Here is a 23,447-nt window from a genome sequence, read left to right on the forward strand (position 1 = left end):
TCAGGGGGAGCCTATGACTTTAACTTATTCATTAACTTTCATGTCATTCAAAGCATTAGTCTCATGAATGTACCATGCATGGTGTGTGGACTTGAATTGTCCTGGTGCAGTTAAGTGAGCCAACGTCTAAGTCTAAAAGCTGAGGCAGCATGCTCTCTCCTTAACATACTTGAATATCCCTGTTTAACATGTTCAATTACCTTGAACATTTAAATTCTTATCTCAGCCAACATGCTGCAGCAACTAGTAGTCAGTTAAACTCATTCAACCCAACTGTTTGATTACTTCTGATGTGCCATTTAAATTATATCTTCAAAATAATATGTTGAGGATTACTGGCCAAAAAGAACAATCTTTATAAATACAGCATTTGCCAGGAGTGCTCTGGCCATGAGAGGGGATCACTTACATCACTCTGGCAAAATCCCTCACCCTGTTCCTCTCTCCCACCTGGGATCTTCACCACAATAAAGTCGGGGCCCCTCAATATCCTCCATGAACTGGCTTCACTCTCTGCTCCTGCCTCACCCCTTATTCACTTCTATGCTGATATGGCTGTATGTGCCCCACACATTTTTTTCTCCAATTAAAGGAATATAGTTTTACCTTAAAATATAACAAAAATCACTAGTAATTCCAATAGTCAGATGCATCTCATTTTGTAACTTTCCAGCACGTTTTATCATGGGCAAAAAATAAGATCATACCCACATACTTAGTTTTGTTATCTGCATTTTAAATTCGACCCTCCATGGACATTTGCCTTCTACTTTTATATGTGCTAAATATTGTGGTGAATGCATAACTTTAATACCCATTAGTTATTATAGTGTGTTTATGTACCAGAATTATGTACCAGAATTCTCCATTGCTACACAACTCCAATGAGGTCATTTTTATTCTTATTTTTAAAAATCCTGCTCATGACAGAAATATCTGAAAATATTGAATAACTAGACTCCATTAAAAGAAATTACAATGTGAGGTCACAAACACAGTGAGTGAAAGAAGCCAGTCACAAAGAACACCTACTGCATAATTCCAATTTTGAAAAACAGGCAGATTCGAACAAATGTTTGTGTGTGGGGGTGCATTCTGACGTGAAAAACTATAAGGACAGATAAGGAAGTGGTGATAATGTATATCTTCAACTGAGCAGTGGCTGTGTGGGTATGTGCTCCTGGATAATTAATTGAGTGCTACAGTTAGATTATGCACACTTTCCTATATGAATCTGATTGTTCACAATACAAACAGCTTTCAAAGCTCATAACCCCTCTAACTCAGTTAAAAATATCTCTTAGTAACTCATCATATAGACTTCCAGTTTTATTCATATCCCTGATTATATTATACATACTAATTTGTAACATGCTCTTAGTACTTGATATATTGTGACCATCTTCCGCCTCTGGTCACATTTTGATTGAATGGCAACTAGAACGGCCATAATCAAAAAGACTAAACACACCAAAATGTTGGAGAAGATAGAAACTGTAACCTTCACACATTGCGGGTGGGGATGTAAAATGGTGCAGCCACATGGGGAAACAGTTTAGAACTTTCTAAAAAGGTAAACATACATTTGCAGTATGACCCACTAATCCCAGTCCTGGGTATCTACATGAGAGAAATGAGAACATATACCCATACCGAGTCTTCTATAGAAATGTTTATAGCAGCATTATTCATAAGAGCCAAAACTTGGAACCAATTAATATGTCCAAATACAGATGAATGAATAAACGAACTGTGGTACATCAACACACGTGAATAAATGCTACTGTGCAATCAAAGCTGCCTGGTACTCATACATGCTGCAATATGGAGGTAACTTAAAAAGAATCATACACAAAGTATTACACCTCATATGAGTCCAGTTATACTTTGAGTGTTGGCACATATCTCCCTTGTATAGAACTGGCATTCATTATTTAACCAAGCCCTCTTTTTGGACTTGAAGTTGTTTCCCTTTTTTCAATTTTACAAACATGGCTGTGCTGACCATCTTTGTGACTGAATGTTTATGGCCAAGCTTATCTACAATTTTGGACAAAAACCCAGCAGTGGAACTGCCTGTTTGAAGGTTTGTGTATTTTGAACCTTTCAATAAATATTGCCAAACGCCCTTCACAAATTTGGCCGGGTCTCCGCTCCCACCAGCATAGCCTGAGGGTTAAATGTTTCTGGTCTGATATAATAGGACTTGCCTTTCAAATACAGCACTGCTCATCAACATGGTGCAAATGTTGGGGAGTAGGGTGGTCCGGGAGTGGGATGGAAATGGACAGGTGAATGTGTTGTTCCAGCCCTAAATTTCCACTTTCATGGTGCCCTGTATTTGTTTGCAGTTCCCTTGGGTACACGGTCACCATACCGTTATTCATCAATAGTGCCAATCGCCAAGTAGTAGGTTTTGTAGTTGCAACTATCAGATGGATCCTTGGCACCACTGCCATGAGCCTGGTGATGTGGCTAGTATGGTATATTTACAAAACCTCGCTCTTCCCCTCTGATCTAGCCTGCGTGGGAATGTGGAGAGTCTGCGTTTTCCTTCACACCAACAAAATCAGCAGAGTCACCACATGTCACCATTACAGCTACCATGATAATTACCTACCTCTGGGTATGTGTGTTGTGCAAAACCTCCTGCTGGTCGCCAGCATTCTAGGGCTCTGGGAGAAAGCCTCCATTATCTTTCCACTTAGGAATGTGTACATGGGAATTCTTCAGACGAATGCCTCCTGCAACCCATTTGTCACTTCAGGAATTCTCAACATAGCTGCTGGTCTCTGTATCTCGATTGGCGTCATCTGGAATTACCACTCTGTGATGAATGAAGAGCATATTGCCTTCCCACCATCTTTCAATATGTCCTTCAAGCCAGATACTCAGCGAATTGGCAGTGCTTCTCTAGAGGTATGTTTGGCCGGCTTCATGATGTTGTTAAGTGGGTTGTTTTTCCTCTCTTACAAACTCCCCCTGGATAGCCAAGTGCGTCCTGAAGTTTCAGAAATGAAAAATTCCTGGTTCATTGACTTTGCAAATCCAAGATTACCAAGAGTTTGTAGGAAGTATTACCAGGATGCTCTATTAAATATTTCCAAGGACTCAAGATCATGGTAAATGAGTTTTGGGCAGAAAGTGGCAAACTGTTTGCTTTGGTTATATTATGAGTCTGAATTTGGTTCATTGATTCAATTAAGGAAATTTCATTTTAAAATATCTTGCCTACATGCCAGTTTTTAATTATTTTAATTATTGCCTAGTTAATAATACTATAAACCTAGTGTATGGAAATAAGAGTTTCTTAGATTCTCACATCTCTCTCTTAAACTTCTGCTAAAAACAACAGACTTATTTCCTATGGCACAGTCATTACATCTATTTATCATATAAAAATTTCCAAAATGTGCAAAAGTAGAGAAAATACTATAAGGAATTCTTCCATATCCATTACCAGATTCAAATATCAAAATTCTTCCATATTAGCCTTCTTGCCTTCTTTTAATCTTTTTCTTTTTCCAAAATATTAAGTGACATTATGTCCCCTCATCTTAACAAAAAAGACGTTTCCTTGCCTAACCATTAACCATTACCTTGCCTAACCATTAACCATTTCCTTGCCTAAAGAACGTTAACAGTTATTCCTTGCTATCATTTAATACTTAGAATTTTTAAATGCCTCAAAATAAATTCTTTGGATTTGTTTTTTCTACACAGGGTGCTCACAATGACTCTTAAGGCTAAAACTAAAGCATCTTCTCTACCACCATACCTCGTCTGCCCTTTAAAGAAAATTTAATTTTGCTAAATAAACTGAGTCAATTGGCTTGTCATGAAATGTGTTACTACTTGAGGCTTAATTAGATTCTAGATCAGGTCTTTGTGGGAGAGTATTTCAGAAGTGGTGCCCTGTGTTTCATACAGAGTGCATTATACCAGATGGCATACAGTACTTTTCCTTTTTAATGATGCAAAGTTGATGGGTGGATCATGAGGGGAAAGCTCATACCCTCTTGTAAAGTTTACCAAACTTCCACCAAAATCTCATCATTGATGGTCCTTATTTAAATCAACTATTGCACTAAGAATTACAAGAGGTGACTTTAATATGAACAGTCTTGCCAGATTTATTAGCTGGGATGATTTTGTAAGGAACTTTCTTTCATCAAGTATGCCTACTGGGTTACTCTAAAATTCAGCTCATACAAAAAAGTTAAGGTAATGCCTCTTTTTTCCCCCATATAATTGTTAAAGTTCTAGAGTAAGGAGGGTGAGTGCTGTAAATGTTGTATCTTTAATGTTGACCAATGTATTTTTTAAAAATTGTTTTTTGCTACTCTGTTTTTCCTTTTGTTTTTGAATATCAACTCAACTTTTCAGTATAAACTCATAAGATTGCCCATGTTTTTACTATGGAAATTTTCAGTGCATTCAAAAGTTGATAGTGGAGAGGACATGTCAAGAATACATTTAACAACTACACATAGCAAATGTTAGACAAATATTGAAATTTAAACGTTTGTTTACCCTATATCTACATACTGCCCCCCTGCCACCCAATCACAGTTTTGCCCAGGTTCACAACTCTCTTGAAATCTATTCATGGATCTCATTTTCAAAATAAGTGACAGCTTCCAAAATTGATTTCTTTGTTGTTTCATGGACATGATGGAATGTTCCCTTTCTCATAATTTTCAGCTTATTTTTAAAACAAATTAACTTCACTATTTAAAAACCTACCTAGAATATTAATAAGTACAGATGATAGGGACAGAGTAAAGGGACAAGGTGATTAAACAGTTAATCCCACTAGGGGATTATAAGTAAAGAAAAAGGTATGGGAGACCCTCTAAGTTAATGATCACTCAAGAAAGCAGGTTTCCTTAACCACAAAGCCAAGCAAGCTTATTATTAGCAAAAAACTCGTGCAATGGAAACATGAGACATGCCCCAAAACAATAAAATAATGATGGCTTGAGACCCACATCCTGCCCAGTGGCCTCAATTAATAACCCCTATGACATGCTCTCTGCACACTTAAAAAATGATAATTTATGGACAGGTGACATTTCAAAGTGAAAGACCCTCATTGTATGGAGACCTGAAATAATTTTTCCACTGCACCATGACAGCCCCAATTTGACCATGTAGGGACAAGAAAACTCCCCTGCACAACCTGCAGGAGTAGCTGATGATGGAAGTGTGACATCTACCCAAGAATGAGGAGGAAGGTGGTCTTCTCTCCTTCCCTGCATTCCTTTGATTATAAAACTGCAGGCCTCTAAGTTCTCGGTGAGCAGCACCGTTTCATCCACCTGCTTGTGAACCTCACTAGTGTCCTATTCCGATAAATCACTTGTTATCTATCACTTTGCCTCTCATTGAATTCTTTCTTCTCTGAGACTCTTCTTTCTACTCTTTCCTCAGAGTCACCTGAAATGCGACCTAGCAGTTCCACTGATATATCCTGCTTAAAATTATTTTACTAAACAGTTATGACTGATGGTTTCTACATTTAAAATTTAAGAAAGAGGGACTTCCCTGTTGATGCAGTGGTTAAGAATCTGCCTGCCAATGCAGGGGACATGGGTACAAGCCCTGGTCCCAGAAGATCCCATGAGCCATGGAGCAAAAAAGCCTGTACACCACAACTACTGAGCCTGCGCTCTAGAGCCCACAAACCACAACTACTGAGCCTGTGCACCAGAATTACTGAAGCCCACACACCTAGAGCCCGTGCTCTGCAACAAGAGAAGCCACCACAATGAGACGTCCGTGCACTGCAATGAAGAGCAGCCCCCACTCGCCACAACTAGAGAAAGCCCGCACACAGCAACGAAGACCCAATGCAACCAAAAATTAATTAATTAAAAAATTTAAAAAATAGGTGACTCTATGAAATTAATAATACTGTAAATGTGTCAAGGATTATCCATTAAAGCATGTTTCTACTTCATGTGTCTAGTGTATGACTTTCATCATTATGAGCATTCTTTTTGTTATATTACTATAGTTATTTCATTGGTTAATTCATTTATCATCAGATTAGTGGTTTATATTATAAGGTAAATTATACTTTGCCTCTACTAACTAGTCTCCAAAGGAATGAGTGTCTGGGGAGGAGAGTGGCTAGTTCAGCAGGCAACCCCTGCTGATATCTTCTGCTCTCTACGGCTGATCCTTACTATGAGCAGGCGTAAACTCTCAGCCACACTGTGTGAGTCTGGTCTGCGAGTCCAATGTCCTCTCCTCAGCCTTCCACTAACACCGTGTTCCACCACCCACTGTCCGTATGCCCAGCATTCTCTGTTGCTAGGTCATGGATGCTATGACAGTGTCTCTCCTGCTGATTGTGGCACACATTTTCTTCATCTTGTCTCCTCTATCACATTTTTTTGTCCCCCCACCCGGAGGAAAGTATGTTTACTAATGGACCCTAAGAGTCCAATTTTAAGATCTATATGACTGTAGAACATGTACAGTAAACCATTTTATATTCTTATAATGGGACATTACACAGCAATTCCACATTATGAAGAATAATTAAGGAAAAAATTCCTAGTATTGATAAATAAAAAGCTGATTTCAAAAATATGTCGTTAAAAATGTTGGAGAGGGTGTGGAGAAAAGGGAACCCTCTTGCACTGTTGGTGGGAATGTAAATTGGTGCAGCTGCTATGGAGAACAGTATGGAGGTTCCTCAGAAAACTAAAAATAGAGTTAACATATGATCCTGCAATCCTACTTCTCAGCATATATCCAAAGAAAACTCTAATTCAAAAAGATACATGCATCCTGATGTTCATAGCAGCACTATTCACAATAGCCAAGATGTGGAAACTACCTAAATGTCCACTGACAGATGAATGGATAAAGAAGACATGGTACATATATACAAGGGAATACTAGAAAAGAATGAAAAATTTTTAAATGAAATAAAGAAGGAAATAATGCCATTTGCAGCAACACGGATGGACCTAGAGATGATCATAGTAAGTGAAGTAATTCAGAAAGAGAAAGACAAACACTGTATGATATCACTTAAATGTGGAACGTAAAATATGGCACAAATGAACCTATGTACAAAACAGAAACAGACTCATAGACATAGAAAACAGACTTGTGATTGCCAAGGGGGAGGAGAAGAGGGAGAGAGGTAGATTGGGATTTGGGGGTAGATGCAAACTATTATATATAGGATGCACAAACAACAAAGTCCTACTGTATAACACAGGGAACTATATCTTGTCTCCTGTGATAAACCATAATGGAAAAGAATATAAAAAAAGAATGTCTCTATGTGTATAACTGAGTCACTTTGCTATACAGCAGAGACCGGCACAGCATTGTAAATCAACTCTACTTCAATAAAAACAAGAGAGACGATGATATACAGTTAGGAGTCTTGTTTCTTAAAAAAAGGGGAAAAGGAGAGATGGAGGGGAGGGATGACATATGTGAACACGTTACCCAGCATGGCAATATATCTCTCAAGAGCCTTGGCATCCTGACTTGTACAGGAAGGAAAAGAATCTCCTAGGGATGAAATGGGAGAGTAAGTATACGTTAAGGGCCTAACAGAACCTCAGTTCACTTGAGGAATCCTGGTGATGCTGCTGGGGCAGCTGGCATGCCAAAGGGAGAGCTGTCAGGAGGGGATAAAGGATGTGGGGAGAGTGGGGCAGTCTCCAGAGAACTGTGGTCTGAAGCTGGCCAGGTCAGCATGGGTAGATGGGTCTTCATCAATATTAGAGGGTGGCAAACATGCATCTGGAGGGACTTTCCGGGAGGTCCAGTGGTTAAAACTCTGCACTTCCACCGCAGGGTTCACAGGTTCAATCCCTGGTCAGGGAACTAATATCCCCGCATTGATGTAACCAAAAAAAGAAAAAGTACCTGGAACACAAGTATTGATTTAATATAAATTGTTAGCTATGTTTACACACACATGTGTATTGTATACGTGTGTGTTTGCCTATTTTCTCTTATGCCGAAAGCTTATCTGGGTAAAAGTGTATACGAAAATCACATTTATAGACCAAGGTATCATATGGAGATGACTTAGGATCCTCCACTCCACCTCAAGGGACTGCAGACCCTTAATATCCAACACCCAGAGTCCTGCATTGCTGCCCGGATTTGCCATCCTTGGAACTGTGCCTCTCAAGACGTGCTGGTATTTTGAATGGCATTAAATGTTTAAACATGGGATAGAGGCAAACCAAGCACAAATATATTTGGGAAACCCAGAGCGGAAAGATAAATAGGGTTCTTTGGTGAAGGCTTTCTGGGAGTCATCCTACGCTCTGAGGGGCCCTAAAAGAGGAACGCACGACAAGGCAGCCTGTGCACCGGTTCTCGCGGAACCTTGAAAACCCGGCATCCCTCCCGGGCTGCTGCCCTCATGTCTCTGAGGTCTACTTCCTCGCTCGCCTCAAGGTCGAGGGTAGTGACACTAGGCTTGCAGGTGCCCTCTCGCGGTGACCCCCACCCCACCCCTTCATCTCCAGGCCCTGGTGCATGAGAGGCTAAAGGGAGGAACCCAAAGCGTGAAGGTAGTGAAGTGAAGCTGGCGAGGTGCAAGCAATCCTCTGTTCCTTTTCCCCAGCAGGGAATTCTGGCTTCTGAGAACTGAGTGCTCAACATTGGTGGCCTGTCCTGCAGGGCCCCGTGTGGCACCAGGGAGGGGAGGCCAAGCTGCCAACATGCAGCTTGTGCTCTCCCACCCCATCACCTGGCTGCCTGCACTCACTCATCATGTCCACATCAACCACACACATGGACCAATACCAAGGGGACCATTACAGATAAGCACCCTCCTCCATACCAAGGGCTTAAATCAAGAATCTTCTGGAAATCCAGGAACTCCAGGCACTGCAGAGCAGGGCACAAAATGCCAGTGTACCCCACATTACACCAGGCAAGCCAGCACAGGGCAGCCTTCTGTTGTGAAAAACTATCAGAACTCCACTTTAAAGCTACCCTCCAGACACCACAGGTAAGCGCTAGAGGGTGAGGAGACACGGAAGGAAATCCTGCTTTAAAATTGTGGGGAAAAAACTGACCAGCTTTTTGTTCTGAAAAATTTCTGACTTCCAAAAAAAAACCCATTGCAAATAGCACCTCTCCACATATTCTTCACCCAAGACTTCCCAAGTGGAAACAACACCTCTCACCACAGCATGATGCTTGGAATCAAGAAATTCACATTGACCATTACTAATTATTAGAGCAATGCAAATCAAAACTAGGATGAGGTACCACCTCACACAGGTCAGAATGGCCATCATTAAAATGTATACAAATAACAAATCCTGGAGAGGATGTGGAGAAAAGGGAGTCCTCCTACACTGCTGGTGGGAATATAAGTTAGTGTAGCCACTATGGAGAAGAGCATGGAGTTTCTTCAAAAAAACAGAGTTACCATATGATCCAGCAATCTCACTCCTGGACATATATCCAGATAAAACTAAAATTTGAAAAAAATACACACACCCTAATGTTCATAGCAGCACTATTTACAGTAGCCAACACATGGAAACAACCTAAATGTCCATCAACAGAGGAGTGGATAAAGAGGATGTGGTCCATATATACAATGGAATGTTACTCAGACATGAAAAAGAATGAAATAATGTCACTTGCAGCAACATGAACAGATTTAGAGATTATCACACTAAGTGAAGTAAGTCAGAGAAAGACAAATACCATATGATATCACTGATAAGTGGAATGTAAAATACAGCACAGATCAACATATCAATGAAAGAAAAACAGATTCACAGACATAGAGATCAGACTTGTTGCCAAGTGTGTGGGGAGGGAAAGATAGGGAGGTTGTGATTAGCAGATGCAAATTATTATATATAGGATAGATAAATAATAAGGTCCTACTGTAGAGCACAGGGAACTTTATTCAATATCCTCTGACAAACCATAATGGAAAAGACTATGAAACTATATACATATATATATATATATACACACACACATATATATATGTATGTATAACTGAGTCACTTTGCCATACAGAAAAAATTAACACAACATTGTAAATCAAGTATACTTCAATAAAATTAAAAACAAATTCAGGTAAACAACATGGTGACCTACGGACCTTATTTAAACCTCACCCTTCGCTGGGGTGCCATCCTATTCGTGCTGCAGAATCAGCCTAGGAACACGGGGCATCCCTGTGGTCAGGTGCCTTCATTCCCTCCAGTTTTGAGCTGCCCCTATGGTGGTCTTTCATCACCTTGGCGGCTTTTAAGAGGACTAGTGAGTTTTATTTTTTTAAAAGCACTTCCCACACCTTAGGTTTGTCTGATGTATTTTCAGCGAGGTCACCTCAGAAGGGTGGAGGTGCCCTCCTCAGATTGCTTGATGTACAGCGTCCACGTGCCTCAGTCCCCGCGCCATCAACCATGTGGAGAACCGCTCTCCCCAGGGGTTTGGCCTGGTTGGATGTTACTGTCTGGTATGCTTCATACTTGAATTTCATAAGCGAGTGTAAACTGGAAACAGGCTTATCTGGAGCTCCTAGAGCTGAAGCTGAAGGGTCTCATGCCAGTGTGGCCCTTCCAAGGTCAAGGATGTGGTGTGTGTGTTGCAGGGTAGGGGAGAGCCTCCAGCCACATGCTCACCAGGACTTAGGCTTTGCTGAAATAAGAAAGAAGTGTTCATGGAGGCCGGTTAAGTCTCTTTCCTCTCTGTCTTCCCCTCCAGCTGACTTCCTGGGCCACAGGTGGTACTGGGTCTCAGAAGAGGCATTTTGGGGATCTAGTGGAGAGGTGGTGGAGGGTGGTAACACAGGTAGGGTTTCGTGGAAAGCTTACCTGGCTCACTATGCCTAAATGAGCACCCTATATCAGGAAACACACACACATGGTTCACTGTGACAAAATGCAGAACGAATACAAGCACAAACACACACACACAGCTCACTGTGACTCAATGTACAGCCTATACCAGCATACAGACAACCCCCCCACACACACAGGGCTCACTGAGATTGAATGCACAGTGTATACCAGCACACACACACACACACACACACACAAACACAATAGGGCTCACTGTGACTCAATGCACTGCCTATACCAAAACACACACACACATGCATGGCTCACTGTGACTCGATGCATAGCCTACATCAACACACACACAAAACACACACACACACCTCATTGTAATTCAATACACAGTCTACACAAGCACACAGACACACATACAAGCTCACTGTGACTCAATGCAGAGCCTATACCAACACACACACACACAAACCCCTCAGTGTAACTTAGCACACAGTGTGTACCAGCACACACACACACACACGTGGATAAGTGTGATGCAATGCACAGTTTATACCAGCACAGAAACAGACACACACACACAGCTCACAGTTATTCAACGAACAGCCTATACCAGCACACACACACACACACGGCTCACTGTGACACAATGCATAGCCTATAACAGCACACACACAGACACACATGTCTCAATGTGAATCAATGCACAGCCCATACGATGACACACAAAAACACAGACGCACACTTACAGACGGCACCCTGGGATGCAATGTACAACATATACCAGCAGACACACACACATACATGGCTCACTGTGACTCAATGCACAGCTATATCAGCACACAAACACACACAGATACAAATGGCTCAGTGAAAATCAATGCACAACCTATACTAGTACACACACACACATACATGGCATATTGTGACTGAATGCACACTTGTAGCAGCACACAGACACACACACATGGCTCACTGTGAGTCAATGCACAGCCTATAAGAGTACATACACACACACACACGGCTTAATGTGGCTCAATGTACAGCCCATTCTAGCACATACACAAAGAGACACACAGGGCTTCCATGGTGGCCAGAATTTGAGAGTCTGCGTGCCAATGCAGGGGACATGGGTTTATGCCCCAGTGTGGGAAGATCACACATGCCGCGGAGCAGCTGGGCCCATAAGCCATGACCACTGGGCCTGTGCGTCCAGAGCCTGTGCTCCACAATGGGAGAAGCCACATGGTGAGAGGCCTGCACCACATAAAAAAAAAAAAGAGACCCACAAACTTTCACACAGCTAACAGTTACTCAATGCACGGCCTGTACCAGCACACACACACACAAACACGGCTCACTGTGCCTCAATGCACATCCTATACCAGCACACAAACACACACGAGCCACTGTGATTCAATGCACTGCCTATACAAGAACACACAACACACACATACACACAAGCATGGCTCACAGTGACTCAAGGCACAGCCTATACCAGCACACACACAAACAAACACACACGAATGGCTCACTGTGACTCCATGCACACCCTATGCCAACACACAGACACATACCCACACTCACAAAAACACACAAGATACACAAGGACTCAATGCACACACAAACACGGCTCACTGTGACTCAAGGTACAGCCTATAGCAGCACACAGACATACAAACATGGCTCACTATGACTGAATGCACAACATATAAAAGCACACACACAGATGAATCAATGTGACTCAATGCTCAACATATAACTGCACACAGACAAAGACACATACACACAGGGCTCACAGTGAGTGAATGCATAGCATATACCAGCACACACACACACACAACACACTGCTTACTGTGACTGAATGCGCAGCCAATACCAGCACACACACACACACACATACACACAGTTAACTGTAACTAAATGCAGAACTATAACAGCATACAGACACACATACAAATCTCACTGTGTTGCACAGCCTGAAGCAGTACACATACACACATACACATGGCAAACTGTGACTCAATGCACAACCTATAGATGCTTGCACACACATACACAAACATGGATCAATTTGACTCAATGCACAGCCTACATCATCACACGGACACACAGAGACACACACACACACGGCTCACTGTGACTCAATGCCCAGGTTATACAAGAACACATGACCACACACACATAGAAAAACACATGGCTCCCTATGACTTATTGCACAGCCTATAGCAGCACAAACATCCACACACACAGCTGTCACTGTGACTCAATGTACATCCTGTACCAGCAAACACAATCACACACCCCAACAAATAAATGGCTCACTGTGATTTAATACAGCGCCTAAAGCCACACACATATATAGACTACTCACTGTGACTGAATGCACAGCCTATAGTAGCACACACACACACACACACACACACACACGCATCAATGTGACTCAATACATAGCCTATACCAGAACAGAGACACACAAAGACACACACACATGGCTCACAGTGTGTTAAATCACAGCGTATGCCAGCACACACACACAAGCACAAGCCTCTCTGTGACTCAATGCACAGCCAATATCCGCAAACACACACACACACACACACGGCTCAATATGACTAAATGCACAGCATACAACAGCACACATACAGACACACGGCTCACTATGACTCAATGGACAGAGTGTAACAGTGCTCACATACACAAACACAGCTCAATGTGACTCAATGCACAGCCTATAGCAGCACACACACACACACATACACACACACACATGGCTAACTGTAACTCAATGCAGAACTTATAACAACACACAGAGACACATACACTGCTCACTGTGAATGCATAACCTGTACCAGAACCACACACACACACACACACATACACACACACACACACACGGCTCACTGTGACTTTATGTGCAGCATACACCAGCACACAGACAAAAAGGCAACACACAGACTCACGGATCAATTTGTCTCAATGCACAGCCTATATCAGCACCCAGAGACACACACAAACACAGCTCACGGTGAGTCAATGCAAAAACCATACCAGGACAGAGACACACACAAAGAGACTCACGGCTCATTGTAACTCAAATTACAGCCTATACCAGCACAAACAAACACACACATGGCTCACTGTGAGTCAATGCACATCCTATAACAGTACACATACACAGAAACATGACTTAATGTGACTCAATGCACAGCCCATTGCAGCACACACACAAAGAGACACACAGGGCTTCCGTGGTGGCACAGTGGTTGTGAGTCCACTGCTGGTGCATGGGACATGGGTTTGTGCCCCAGTCCAGGAGTATCCCACATGCTGTGGAGCAGCTAGGCCTGTGAGCCATGAACAGTGGGCCTGCGCATCCGGAGCCTCTGCTCTGCAACGGAAGAGGCCACAACAGTGAGAGGCACGAGTACCGCCAAACCCCCCCCACACACACACACAAAAAAAACAGAAAGAGACACAAAAACTTTCATATGTCTAACAGTTACACAATGCACAGCCTATACCAGCACACAAACACACACACACACATACATATGGCTCACTGAGATTCAATGCATAGCCTGTACCAACACTCAAATACACACACACATATGGCTCACTGTGCCTCAATGCACACCCAATACCAGCACACAAACACACAGGGGCCACTGTGATTCAATGCACAGCCTATACCAGAACACACACACACACACACACACATATACACAAACATGTCTCACTATGACTCAAGGCACAGCCTATACCAGCACACACACACACACACACACACACACACACACACAAATGTCTAACTGTGATAGAATGCACAGCCTATAGCAGCACACACACAGACACACATGGCTCACTATGACTGAATGCACAGCCTATAAAAGCACACACACACAGATGAATCAATATGACTCAATGAACAGCCTATAACCACACACAGACAAAGACACATACACACAGGGCTCATAGTGAGTGAATGCACAGCTTATACAAACACACACACAACACACAGTTCACTGTGACACAATGAGCAACCTATACCAGAACACACACATACACTCACAAGCATGGCTCAGTGTGACTCAATGCACATCCTGTTCCAGCATACAAACACACAACAACACACACACACACACGGCTCACTGTAAGTGAGTGACCAGCGAATATCAGCACATGCACAGACACACATATACACACGGTTCACTGTAACTCAAAGCACAACTTATACCAACGCACATACACGGCTCCTTGTGACTCAATGCACAGCCAATACCAGCACACACACACACACACACACACACACACGTACACATGGCTAACTGTAACTAAATGCAGAAGTATAACAGCACACAGACACACATACAACTCTCACTGTGAATGCACAGCCTGAACGAGTACACACACACACACACACACACACACGGAAAACTGTGACTCAATGCACAGATTATAGCCACACACACAAATACACACACAAAAACGGATCAATTTGACTCAATGCACAGCCTATATCAGCACACAGACACACAGAGACACACACACAAATGGCTCACAGTGAGTGAATGCACAAACAATACTAGCACACAAACACACACAAGCAGATGGCCTCCTCATTGTGATTCAAGGCATAGTTATATCCGCACACACACACACATGGCTCACTGTGAGTCAATGCACAGGCAACAACAGCACACACAAACACACACACATGACTTAATGTGACTAAATGCACAGCCCATACCAGCACACACACAGACACACAACCTTTCACATGGGTCACTGTTACTCAATGCAAAGCTTATATGAGCATACAGACACATACCCACACACACAAAATCACACAAGGCTCACAAAGACTCAATGCACAGCGTATACCAGCACACACAAAAACACAGCTCATTGTGATTCAATGGAAAGCCTATACCGGCACACTCACAAACACACAAATAAAAGGCTCACTGTGACTGAATGCACAGACTATACCAGTACACACACACACACACACACACACACACACACACACAATGTGACTCAATGAAGAGCGTATAGCAGCACAGGGACACACACAGACCCACAGACACATGGGATACAGGGTGTTAAAGTGAGCCTATAGCAGCACACAAACACAGACACAAGAACGAATCAATGTGACACAATGCATAACCCATAGCAGCACACAGATAGACACTGACATGCACACATTGGTCAATATGACTGAATGCACAGCCTATACTAGAACACACACACAGAGCTGACTCTGACTCAATACACAACTTATACAAGACCACACACAAGTCTCACTGTAACTCAATGCACTGTCTATACCATCACACACACACACAGACACACACAAAAAGAGACCGTTAATGGTGACTCAATGCACAACATCTACCAGCACACAAAAACATATACACAAGGCTCACTGTGATTCAATGCGCAGCCTCTACCTCTACACACAAACACACACACGCACACATAAGGATCATTGTGACTCAAGGCACAGCCTATACCAGTGCAAACACACACCACAGTGTGACATAATGCTCAGCCTGTACAGCACACACACACCTCAACGTGACTCAGTGCACAGCCTATTCCAGCACAAACACACACACACACACGACTCATTGTGACTCAATTCACAGATTAGAGCAGTACACACGACCACACACTCAACAGAGACACATGGTCCCTGTGATTCAATCCACAGCCTGTACTAACACACACACACACACACAAAATGGGATTCAGTGCACAACCCATGCCAGCACAGAAAAACAAACACACACATGGCACACTGTGACACAATGCACAACCTATACCAGAACACACAAATGGCTCACTGACACTCACTGCACAGTGTATACCAGCACACACACACACAGAGAGACACTGCTCACTGTTACTCTTTTAGCACAGCCTATACAAGCACACACACACAAACACATATACATGCTCATGATGTCAAAATACACAGCCTATACCAGCACACACACACAAACACACACACACACAAACACACACACGGCTCAGTGTGCCTCAAGGCACAGCCCATACCAACACATACACAAACACACACACATGGATCACTTTGAATCAATGCCCAGGCAATTACAGCACACACACACAGACACACACACACGTACACACACACAAGCACACACGGCTCAATATTACTCAATGCACAGCACATACCAGCACACACACAAGCACACACACACGGCTCACTGTGACTCAATTCACAGCCTATTACAGCACACAAACACACACACACACACACACACGACTCTCTGTGACCCAATGCATAGCCTATACAAGCACACACACATAAATGGCTCAATGTGATTTAATGCATAGACTATAGCTGCACACACACACATAGATCACTGTGACTGATTGCACAGCCTATAGTAGCACACATACACACACACACACAGATCAATGTGACTCAATGCACTGCATATAACAGCATGCAGACACACACACATGGCTCACAGTGAATCAAAGGACAGCCATACCAGCACACACATGCAAGTGAACGGATCTCTGTGACTCAATGCACAGCCTATACCAGCAAACACACACACACACACACACACACACACACAGATGGCTCACTGTGATTAATGGACAGCCTATAACGGCACACACACAACAGCTAACTGGGACTCAATGTACAGCCAATACCAGCACACACACACACACACACATAACACACATCTCAAAGTGACTGAGTGCATAGCCTATATCAACAGACACACACACACGGTTCACTGTGACTCAATGCCCAGTCTAAACAAGCATACACGACCACACACACACTGAAAAACACACTTCTCCCTGTGACTCAATGCACAACCTATAGCAGCACAAACACACACACACAAGCACACACACACAGACACCTGTCACTGTGACTCAATGCACAGCCCACACCAGGAAACACAATCACACACACCAACAAATAAATGGCTCACTGTGATTTAATGCAAGCCCTACAGCCACACACACATGTACACGGCTCACTGTGACTCAGTGCATAGCCTACAGCAACACACACGCCCCCACACACACAGAGACACATGGGTCCCTGGGTCTCAATCCACAGCCTGTACCAGCACACACACACAGACACATACACACACAAACATCTCACTGTGACTCAATGCACAGCCCATAGCAGCACACACATACACACACATGCACCTCACTGTGACTCAGTGCACAGCCCATACCAGCATAGACACACACAAACACTCACACAGCTCACTGTGACTCAAAGTACAGCCTATACTGGAACACACACATGACTCACCGTGTCTCATTTCACAGTGTATACAAGCACACACACATAGAAAGACAAGGATCACTGTCACTAAGTGCACAGCCCATACAAGCACACACACAAAAACACATACACATGGCTTACTGTGTCACAATGCACAGCCTATAACACCACACACACACACACAGCTCACTGTGACTCAATGCACAGCCTATTCCAGTGCAAATGCACACCTCACTGTGACTCAATGCTCAGTCAATACAGCGAACAGTCCCACACAGACACCTCATTGTGACTCAGTGCACAGCATATACCATCATACACACACACACACACACACACACACTGTTCCCTGTGAATCAATGCACAGCATATACAAGCACACAGAGGCAAACACACACAGACACATCTCTCACTGTTACTCAATCTGCAGACCATTCCAGCACACACACACACATCGACCTCACTGTGACTCAAATCACAACCTTATGAACACACACACACACACACGTGTACCCACAGCTCAGTGAAAATCAATGCCAACCTATACAAATACACACATATAGACATGGCTTACTGGGACTGAATGCACAGCTTGTAGAAGGACACACAAAGAAACACACACAGCTCACTGTGATTCAATGCACAGACTTTACCACCACAGCAACACAAACACACACAAACTCACAAGCACAGCTCACTGTGACTCAATGTACAGATTAGAGCAGCACACACGACCACACACACAACAGAGACACACTACTATAGTAACATACCACACAGACATACACATGGTACAACGTGACTAAATGCACAGTTTATACAAGCATACAGACACAAACCCACACTCATAAAAACACACACGGTGCACTGGGACTCAATGCACAGCATATAGCAGCACACACACACATACCTGGCTCACTGTGACTCATTTCACAGCTGATCCACCACACACACAAATACACACACACGGCTCACTATGACTCAATGCACATCTTATAACATCACACACACACACACGGCTCAATGTGACTTAATGCACAGCCCACATCAGCACACGCAGAGACAAACACATATACATACGGTTCACAGTAACTCAATGCACAGCCTATACCATTACACACACACAATCACACACACACACAGATCAATTTAACTCAGTGCACAGGCTATTAAGCACACAGACACACAGAGAAACACACTCACACCTCTCACAGTGAGTCAATGCACACACTATACCAGCACACATACACACACACAAGCAGAAGCATGGCCCATTGAGACTCAAGGAACAGTCTATAGAGCACACACACACACGTGTGGCTTAATGTGAATCAGTGAATAGCCCATACAACCACACAAACAAACAGACACACAAACTTTCACATGGCTCACTGTTAATTCACTGCCTATACCAGCAGGCAATCACACAGACACGCCTACACACAGCTCACTGTGACTCAATGACTAGCCTAAAGCAGCACATACACACACACGGGAGACTCAATGCGCAGCCTATACCAACACTCACATACACAGACACACGGCTTACTGTGCCTCAATTCGCAACTTATACCAACACACACACAAACACAGGTCACTGTGATTAAATGCACTGCCTATACCAGAACACACATATACACATACACAAATAGATATGCATAGTTCACTGTGACTTAATGCACAGCCTATATGAGCATACACACATACACTCACACACACAAAAGCACACAAGGCTCACAAGGACTCAATGCACAGAATATACAAACATGCACACACACAAAAACATGCCTCACTGTGGTTCAATGGACAGCCTATACCAGCACACTCACAAAGGCACACATAAATGGCTTACTGTGATTGAGTGCAGAGCCTATACAAGCACACAAACACACACACATGGCTCAATGTGACTGAATGCACAGCCTATGCCAGAACACTCACACAAAAAGACACCCACATGAATCAATGTGATTCCACACACAGTGAAAACAGCACACAGACACGGACACACACACACACACGGCTCATTATGACAGAATGCACAGCCTATACCAGAACACACACACACACACACACACACACATGGCTGACTGTAACTCAATACACAGCCTATACCATCCCACACACAAGTTTCACTGTAACTCAATGCATAGTCTATACCAACACACACACACACACACACACAAAGACACAGCTCATGATGAATCAATGCACTGCCTCTACCAGCACACATAGTCATACACACATGGCCCACTGTGACTCAATGCACAGCCTATACCAGCACACACACACACTCACAAACACATGACTCAATGTAAGTGAAAGCGCAGTCCATATACACACATGCACTGATACACACATAAACCAAGGGTACACTGTAACACAAAGCACAACTGATATCAGTACACACACACATGCATGGCTCACTGTGAATGAATGCACAACCTATAGCAGCACACAAACACACACAGATGGCTCACTGTGGTTGAATACACAGCCTATACCAGAACACACACACACACACACACACACACAAGAATCAATGTGACTCATTGTACAGCCTATAGCAGCACAGAGAAATACGGAGACACACAGACACATGGCTTACAGTGACTCAAAGCAGAGTCTATAGGAGCACACACACACACACAGGTTCACTGTGAGTGAATGCACAGCCTATACAATCACACACACACATGAATCAATGTGACTCAAAAAGCCTATAACAGCACACAGCCAGACACGGACACACACAGACAAGGCTCAGTATGACTGAATGAGCAGCCTGTACTAGAACACACACACACACAGCTCACTGTGACTCTACACATAGCCTTTACTGGCCCACCAAGAAGTCTCACTGAAACTCAATGCACAATCTATACCAGCACACACACACACACACACACACAAACACACACACATGTAGATGGCTAATGGTGATCAATGCACAGCATCTACCAGCACACACAAAGAGACACATACACAAGGCTCACAGTGACTCAATGCGCAGCTTCCAGCAGCACTCACAAACACACACATGCACACACAAGGCTCACTGTGACTCAAAGCACAGCCTATACCTGTGCAAACAGACAACACAGTATGACATAATGCTCAGCTTATACAGCACACAAACACATACTGTGTCACTGTGTCTATGTGATACAGTGCACAGCCTATTCCAGAAAACACACACACACACACGGCTTATTTTGACTCAATGCCAGCCTACAGCAGCACACACGTTCCCGCCCAACACACACAGACACACGGGTCCTTGTGACTCAATCAACAGCCTGTACCAGCACACACACACACACACACACACACACACACATACACACACATAAAAGAGCCAGTTAACAGTGACTCAATGCACAACCTCTACCAGCACACACAAACAGACACATACACAAGACTCACTGTGATTCAATGTGTAGCCTATACCAGCACATCCATACACACACACACTCACACAATGCTCAATGTGAATAAAGGGACGGCCTATACCAGTGGAAACACACACCACATTGTGACATAATTCTCAGCCTATACAGCACACACACACATACACACACATCTCTATGTGACTTAGTGCATAGCCTATTCCAGCACCCACCCACACACAAGGCTCCTTGTGACTCAATGCACAGCCTAGAGAAGCACACATGACCATACACACACAGTCACACGGCCCCTGGGATTCAATCCATAGCCTATACAAGCACACACACACACCCCACAATGGGACTCATTGCACAGCCCATACCAGCACAGACAAACACAAACACACACATTGCACATTGTGACACAATGCACAGCCTATAACAGAACACACAGACGGCTCACTGTGACTCACTGCACAATGTATACAAGCACACACACACACACACACACAGAGACACGGCTCACTGTTATCCAATGCACAGCCTATACAAGCACACAAACAAAAACACATACACAAGGCTCAATTTGATTCAATGCATAGCCCATACCAGCACAAATACAAAGAGACACACATGGCTCACTGTGACTCAATGCACAGCATATTACAGCATGCACACATAAATCACTCAATGGGATTTAATGCATAGTCTATAGATGCACACACACACACACACACAGCTAAATGTGACTGATTGCACAGCCTACAGCAGCACACACACATACACATGGCTTACGGTGAATCAAAGCAGAGCCTTACCAGCACACAGACAAAAGTGAACGAATCTCTGTGACTCAATGCACAGCCTATACAAGCAAACACACACACACACAAACACAAAAATTGCTGAAAGTGATTAATGGACACTCTATAGCCACACACACACACAAACAGCTAACAGGGACTCAATGAACAGACCTTACCAGCACACACACACACACACAAACCTCAATGTGACTGAGTGTACAGCCTAATCAGCACACACACACACACGGCTCACTGTGACTCAATGAACAGCTAAAACAAGCACACATGACCACACACACTCAGAAAAACACACGGCTCCCTGTGAATCAATGCACAGCCTATAGCAGCAAAAACACAAACACACAGCTGTCACTGTGACTCAATGCACAGCCCATAGTAGCAAACACAATTGCACACACCAACAAATAAATGGCTCAGTGTGATTTAATATAGAACCTATGACAGCACTCACATATACACAGCTTATTGTGACTGAATGCACAGCCTATAGTCCACCCCCCCCACAAACACACAGATCAATGTGACTCAATGCACAGCCTATACCAGCATACAGACACACAAAGACACACACACACATGGCTCACAGTGTGTTAAAGCACAGCCTATGCCTTTTCACAAACACAGACACAAGGCTCTTTGTGACTCAATGTGCAGCGTATACCAGCAAACACACACGCACGGCTCAATGTGACTAAATGCACAACCCATAGCAGAAAACACACAAAACCACACACCTCTCACTGTGATTTAATGCACAGCCCATAGCAGCACACATGGACACACACACAACACACACACCCGGAAACATGTCAAACAATTTACAGCCTATTGCAGCAGACACACACACCTCTCTGTGACTCAATACACAGCCTATACCAGCACACACACACACAGACACATGGCTCACTGTGACTGAATGCACAGCCCATTCCAGCTCACACAAACACACACACATAACTGGCTCCCTGCAATTGAATGCAGAGCCTATAGCAGAACACAGACACAGACGCAAAGCTCACTGTGAGTGAATGCATAGCCTATACCAGCACTCATACACACAGACAAATACAGCACACTGTGAATCAATGCACAGCCTATAAATGGACACAAACACATA

At 43.5% G+C, this 23,447-nt stretch overlaps 1 protein-coding gene across 1 annotated transcript; it reads left to right on the forward strand.

Annotated features, from left to right (window-relative positions):
* Positions 1-2,295: 2,295 nt before the first annotated feature.
* CLDN34 (claudin 34) lies at positions 2,296-3,126 on the forward strand (the record flags this gene model as incomplete). The annotated part of the gene is made up of 1 exon (XM_082865489.1): positions 2,296-3,126. One exon carries the CDS (start codon positions 2,296-2,298, stop codon positions 3,124-3,126), a length of 831 nt encoding a protein of 276 aa, XP_082721615.1.
* Between the last annotated feature and the right edge of the window lie 20,321 nt (positions 3,127-23,447).

The sequence above is a fragment of the Leucopleurus acutus genome (genome assembly GCF_964270905.1).
Source record: "Leucopleurus acutus genome assembly, chromosome: Y".
NCBI lineage: Eukaryota > Metazoa > Chordata > Mammalia > Artiodactyla > Delphinidae > Leucopleurus > Leucopleurus acutus.